Source organism: Nanorana parkeri, unplaced genomic scaffold, assembly GCF_000935625.1.
Source record: "Nanorana parkeri isolate BGI_ZX_2015 unplaced genomic scaffold, ASM93562v1 scaffold113, whole genome shotgun sequence".
NCBI classification, from domain to species: domain Eukaryota; kingdom Metazoa; phylum Chordata; class Amphibia; order Anura; family Dicroglossidae; genus Nanorana; species Nanorana parkeri.
In genome coordinates, this window is record NW_017306381.1 from 1,584,590 (window position 1) to 1,591,306 (window position 6,717).

Sequence of the window (6,717 nt, forward strand, 5' to 3'; positions counted from 1 at the left end):
ACTAAATGAATATTTCAGGGACAAACCTAACACCCAGCAAACACCCTCATTATATTCCTTCACTGAACACATGAGAAATGGATAGAACTTCATTTTTTTTTTTTTTTTACACCGCTTCTATAAACAGTCCACGTCCTCCCATTAGTTATACCTAGTCCCCCTGTTTCCTAGCAACGCAGATAGCTGACGTCACCTCGTCTTCCAGCTCTTCGCGATAGTTCCCGCCCACTCTTTCGAGGACCCAATCGGTGAAAGCTAATCTGCATGTGGCCGAGAGATTGAGACCCCGCATCGTTCTTTAACATATGTTAACAATAAACGTTTATCTATAAACTGACCACTTTTTTTTCGAGGGTCTTTTGAATTAGTGCCATGCAATTTATCACATAAAATATATTTTAGCAGTAGGGAGAATTCGAGTCGCCATGACCTGCAAGGGTGGCATCCAAAGAAGTTCTCTTGACCGGAAACATTGCGCACTTCGTATTATAGCTCTTTTTCTATTTGTCTAGAAGGTTCCTGTTAATCAGGAGCCGCCTCTGCTAAGTGAATAATAGATCATGAATTTCAATATGCTGCTTCAAGGCTGATGACTAGCGGAATGATTTGACGGTGCGCACGCCGCGCACACCAATTCTGCTTTTGTTGTGTGGGGGCGGAAGTTTATACTTCCATGTACTAGCATACTCCGGCCACTAGAGGGCGCTGTGTGCTGTGTCACTCCCGGCACGGCAGCCATAGAGAGGTGCTCTTGTGTAGTGTGTACATTAAATCCTCGCCTTATGTATGGGGAATCGCAGGACACAGAGGCTAGACGGGTAATACAGAGAGGAGGAGGGGGCAGCGCCATGTCCAGCCTGCAGAGGCCAGCTCCTCCTGCCCAGACAGTCACCCTCAGCCTAGATCAAGTGAAAGGTGAGTGACCCCCCATGGATAGTACTTTTCTCTCTCCTCTTGCAGAAGCCTTGGGGGAAGTGCTGGATGCTCTGCAGTCCCCCACGGGCAGCGCGCGGCTGGAGGAGGCCAGAGAGAACTCCGGCAATGACTTAGGAAAAGTTCTGCAGCTTCTGCTCCCGGCCGCCGTCCAGATCCAGCAAGAGGTGCTCCAGAATTACGGCTTCAGCCCAGACGGGGAAGGTGAGCGACCGCCAGGTGACAGGGGGGAGGAGCCATGGGGGCTACCAACCTACACATGGTGACCCTTCGTGCTTTTCAGGCAGAAGTTCTGAACTGTAAAGTGAACCTGAGCCGGGCAAAGCGACGGGTTTACTTTAAAGCAGAACTCTGGACATTTAGGCCCCGCCCCCGAGGAACCATAAAAGTAGAACCCTATACAAACCTTTTCCTTGCTGTCTTCCAGCCGGTCCGGTGATATCACGGCAGCCTCTTCTTGCTCTGGTGGTATTGGAGGGGGCGGGGCATTGTTTCAGAACTGAGCCGCGTTCTTGTAATGACTCATGAGCGCCGCTCAGCCTGCGTGAGGACACACCTCCTCAGGGGAGGGGAATAGAAGTCAGGCTGGGCTCATAGGAAATGGAAAGAATGACAGACTCATCCTGTCCTGAAGGGGACCACCAGCGCTGGATGGAGGAGGAAGCAGCATGGAGAGGGGCATTATTAATTGTTATATATATAGAGAGAGAGATTTTCCATAACTTCCTGTTGTGTCTCAGGGACAGGAAGTGAAGGGAAATCTCCCCAATGAAACACAGACAGCAAGGCATATGACATATTTGCTTTCATTCTTAATCAGCACTGAGGTAAGACACTTTTGTTTTCTCTCGGTTTCTCCTCTCCCAGGTGTCCTCCGATTCGCCCGCCTGGTAAAATCGTTCGAGTCGCAGGACCCCGAGATCGCAGCAATGTCCAACAAGCTGAAATCTTTCTTCTTGCCCCCCTTACCCCTCCCCCCACATGCCGGGCTCCCCATGCCCACCTCCTAAAACATTCCTCCCTGCCGGCGGACATCCTTATCCTCCCCTTCTCTCATCACACGCAGGACTGTGTGTTCGGGAAACGCCTGTTACATTCGCGCTGGACTGCGCTAATAAACGTCTCGTCATTTTCTAGTCATCGCTGGTGGAGTTTATTCGTGATGTCATGGTGGGCAGGACAGAGCAGGAGTCTCCTGGCCTGTCTGTCAAGGGATGATGTCATGGTGGGCAGGACAGAGCAGGAGTCTCCTGGCCTGTCTGTCAAGGGATGATGTCATGGTGGGCAGGACAGAGCAGGAGTCTCCTGGCCTGTCTGTCAAGGGATGATGTCATGGTGGGCAGGACAGAGCAGGAGTCTCCTGGCCTGTCTGTCAAGGGATGATGTCATGGTGGGCAGGACAGAGCAGGAGTCTCCTGGCCTGTCTGTCAAGGGATGATGTCATGGTGGGCAGGACAGAGCAGGAGTCTCCTGGCCTGTCTGTCAAGGGATGATGTCATGGTGGGCAGGACAGAGCAGGAGTCTCCTGGCCTGTCTGTCAAGGGATGATGTCATGGTGGGCAGGACAGAGCAGGAGTCTCCTGGCCTGTCTGTCAAGGGATGATGTCATGGTGGGCAGGACAGAGCAGGAGTCTCCTGGCCTGTCTGTCAAGGGATGATGTCATGGTGGGCAGGACAGAGCAGGAGTCTCCTGGCCTGTCTGTCAAGGGATGATGTCATGGTGGGCAGGACAGAGCAGGAGTCTCCTGGCCTGTCTGTCAAGGGATGATGTCATGGTGGGCAGGACAGAGCAGGAGTCTCCTGGCCTGTCTGTCAAGGGATGATGTCATGGTGGGCAGGACAGAGCAGGAGTCTCCTGGCCTGTCTGTCAAGGGATGATGTCATGGTGGGCAGGACAGAGCAGGAGTCTCCTGGCCTGTCTGTCAAGGGATGATGTCATGGTGGGCAGGACAGAGCAGGAGTCTCCTGGCCTGTCTGTCAAGGGATGATGTCATGGTGGGCAGGACAGAGCAGGAGTCTCCTGGCCTGTCTGTCAAGGGATGATGTCATGGTGGGCAGGACAGAGCAGGAGTCTCCTGGCCTGTCTGTCAAGGGATGATGTCATGGTGGGCAGGACAGAGCAGGAGTCTCCTGGCCTGTCTGTCAAGGGATGATGTCATGGTGGGCAGGACAGAGCAGGAGTCTCCTGGCCTGTCTGTCAAGGGATGATGTCATGGTGGGCAGGACAGAGCAGGAGTCTCCTGGCCTGTCTGTCAAGGGATGATGTCATGGTGGGCAGGACAGAGCAGGAGTCTCCTGGCCTGTCTGTCAAGGGATGATGTCATGGTGGGCAGGACAGAGCAGGAGTCTCCTGGCCTGTCTGTCAAGGGATGATGTCATGGTGGGCAGGACAGAGCAGGAGTCTCCTGGCCTGTCTGTCAAGGGATGATGTCATGGTGGGCAGGACAGAGCAGGAGTCTCCTGGCCTGTCTGTCAAGGGATGATGTCATGGTGGGCAGGACAGAGCAGGAGTCTCCTGGCCTGTCTGTCAAGGGATGATGTCATGGTGGGCAGGACAGAGCAGGAGTCTCCTGGCCTGTCTGTCAAGGGATGATGTCATGGTGGGCAGGACAGAGCAGGAGTCTCCTGGCCTGTCTGTCAAGGGATGATGTCATGGTGGGCAGGACAGAGCAGGAGTCTCCTGGCCTGTCTGTCAAGGGATGATGTCATGGTGGGCAGGACAGAGCAGGAGTCTCCTGGCCTGTCTGTCAAGGGATGATGTCATGGTGGGCAGGACAGAGCAGGAGTCTCCTGGCCTGTCTGTCAAGGGATGATGTCATGGTGGGCAGGACAGAGCAGGAGTCTCCTGGCCTGTCTGTCAAGGGATGATGTCATGGTGGGCAGGACAGAGCAGGAGTCTCCTGGCCTGTCTGTCAAGGGATGATGTCATGGTGGGCAGGACAGAGCAGGAGTCTCCTGGCCTGTCTGTCAAGGGATGATGTCATGGTGGGCAGGACAGAGCAGGAGTCTCCTGGCCTGTCTGTCAAGGGATGATGTCATGGTGGGCAGGACAGAGCAGGAGTCTCCTGGCCTGTCTGTCAAGGGATGATGTCATGGTGGGCAGGACAGAGCAGGAGTCTCCTGGCCTGTCTGTCAAGGGATGATGTCATGGTGGGCAGGACAGAGCAGGAGTCTCCTGGCCTGTCTGTCAAGGGATGATGTCATGGTGGGCAGGACAGAGCAGGAGTCTCCTGGCCTGTCTGTCAAGGGATGATGTCATGGTGGGCAGGACAGAGCAGGAGTCTCCTGGCCTGTCTGTCAAGGGATGATGTCATGGTGGGCAGGACAGAGCAGGAGTCTCCTGGCCTGTCTGTCAAGGGATGATGTCATGGTGGGCAGGACAGAGCAGGAGTCTCCTGGCCTGTCTGTCAAGGGATGATGTCATGGTGGGCAGGACAGAGCAGGAGTCTCCTGGCCTGTCTGTCAAGGGATGATGTCATGGTGGGCAGGACAGAGCAGGAGTCTCCTGGCCTGTCTGTCAAGGGATGATGTCATGGTGGGCAGGACAGAGCAGGAGTCTCCTGGCCTGTCTGTCAAGGGATGATGTCATGGTGGGCAGGACAGAGCAGGAGTCTCCTGGCCTGTCTGTCAAGGGATGATGTCATGGTGGGCAGGACAGAGCAGGAGTCTCCTGGCCTGTCTGTCAAGGGATGATGTCATGGTGGGCAGGACAGAGCAGGAGTCTCCTGGCCTGTCTGTCAAGGGATGATGTCATGGTGGGCAGGACAGAGCAGGAGTCTCCTGGCCTGTCTGTCAAGGGATGATGTCATGGTGGGCAGGACAGAGCAGGAGTCTCCTGGCCTGTCTGTCAAGGGATGATGTCATGGTGGGCAGGACAGAGCAGGAGTCTCCTGGCCTGTCTGTCAAGGGATGATGTCATGGTGGGCAGGACAGAGCAGGAGTCTCCTGGCCTGTCTGTCAAGGGATGATGTCATGGTGGGCAGGACAGAGCAGGAGTCTCCTGGCCTGTCTGTCAAGGGATGATGTCATGGTGGGCAGGACAGAGCAGGAGTCTCCTGGCCTGTCTGTCAAGGGATGATGTCATGGTGGGCAGGACAGAGCAGGAGTCTCCTGGCCTGTCTGTCAAGGGATGATGTCATGGTGGGCAGGACAGAGCAGGAGTCTCCTGGCCTGTCTGTCAAGGGATGATGTCATGGTGGGCAGGACAGAGCAGGAGTCTCCTGGCCTGTCTGTCAAGGGATGATGTCATGGTGGGCAGGACAGAGCAGGAGTCTCCTGGCCTGTCTGTCAAGGGATGATGTCATGGTGGGCAGGACAGAGCAGGAGTCTCCTGGCCTGTCTGTCAAGGGATGATGTCATGGTGGGCAGGACAGAGCAGGAGTCTCCTGGCCTGTCTGTCAAGGGATGATGTCATGGTGGGCAGGACAGAGCAGGAGTCTCCTGGCCTGTCTGTCAAGGGATGATGTCATGGTGGGCAGGACAGAGCAGGAGTCTCCTGGCCTGTCTGTCAAGGGATGATGTCATGGTGGGCAGGACAGAGCAGGAGTCTCCTGGCCTGTCTGTCAAGGGATGATGTCATGGTGGGCAGGACAGAGCAGGAGTCTCCTGGCCTGTCTGTCAAGGGATGATGTCATGGTGGGCAGGACAGAGCAGGAGTCTCCTGGCCTGTCTGTCAAGGGATGATGTCATGGTGGGCAGGACAGAGCAGGAGTCTCCTGGCCTGTCTGTCAAGGGATGATGTCATGGTGGGCAGGACAGAGCAGGAGTCTCCTGGCCTGTCTGTCAAGGGATGATGTCATGGTGGGCAGGACAGAGCAGGAGTCTCCTGGCCTGTCTGTCAAGGGATGATGTCATGGTGGGCAGGACAGAGCAGGAGTCTCCTGGCCTGTCTGTCAAGGGATGATGTCATGGTGGGCAGGACAGAGCAGGAGTCTCCTGGCCTGTCTGTCAAGGGATGATGTCATGGTGGGCAGGACAGAGCAGGAGTCTCCTGGCCTGTCTGTCAAGGTATGATGTCATGGTGGACAAAACAGAACGGGGGTCTCCTGCCCTGTGAGCCCGCTACCTACCCCTGCTTTAAAGTTTACTCGGAATGGTATGGGGGGGAAAGAAACATTCAATGAACGTCAGTCCTGCACAGAGCGGCTACAGCGGTGGTCGGCAGCCTCAGCACCACTGCTCTTGTGAAGCTACAATTCCCAACATGCCTCTTGCCCTGGGAGCCATGCAGGTGGCTTGCAAATGTTTCATGGGGCTTGTAGTTCCACAACAGCTAAAGTGCAGAGGTTGACGGGCCTAATGTAACTTTGATAACACGGTGGGCAGAGAACCAAACACATGGAACCTTGAGGGCGATGGACAACAACAGAAGAAGACCACGTCGGCCTTCACTTATGTCAGCCAAGAACAGGAAGTTGAGGCTGCAGTGGACACGAGCTCACCAAAACCGCCGGACAGATTAGAAAAAATGTATCCTGGTCTGATGGATCCCCATTTCTGTACACTGACGGTTGTGTCAGATTGTGTTGTCAATGCCTTGAATACATGGACTTCCACCCTGCCTTGTGTCCAGACTGGGGGGGGTAAGTGTGCGAGGAACGTCCCATGTGCATCCCTCTATGGCCACAGTTTAGTCCTTAAAATAAAATGAAGAAATATTCTACAAATATTGCTCGGGTATCTTTTCACATAAAATTAACCAACTGGTGGGCGGAGACTGTTTACACTCCATTTAAAGCGGGCCCTAACCCCCCCCCCCCCCCCCCCCCCCGCAAAAAAAAAAAA

General features: G+C 54.9%; 1 protein-coding gene across 1 annotated transcript in view; it reads left to right on the plus strand.

Annotated features, from left to right (window-relative positions):
- The first annotated feature begins 726 nt into the window (after nt 1–726).
- Nucleotides 727–6,717, plus strand: part of CUNH12orf57 (chromosome unknown C12orf57 homolog) — a 9,020-nt gene continuing 3,029 nt past the window's right edge. Inside the window, exons 1-3 of the mRNA XM_018553198.1 lie at nt 727–915; nt 961–1,137; nt 1,801–1,985. Coding sequence (XP_018408700.1) covers nt 783–915; nt 961–1,137; nt 1,801–1,943 — 453 coding nt within the window. The 5' untranslated portion in view covers nt 727–782 and the 3' untranslated portion in view covers nt 1,944–1,985. The remainder of the gene's footprint in view (nt 916–960; nt 1,138–1,800; nt 1,986–6,717) is intronic.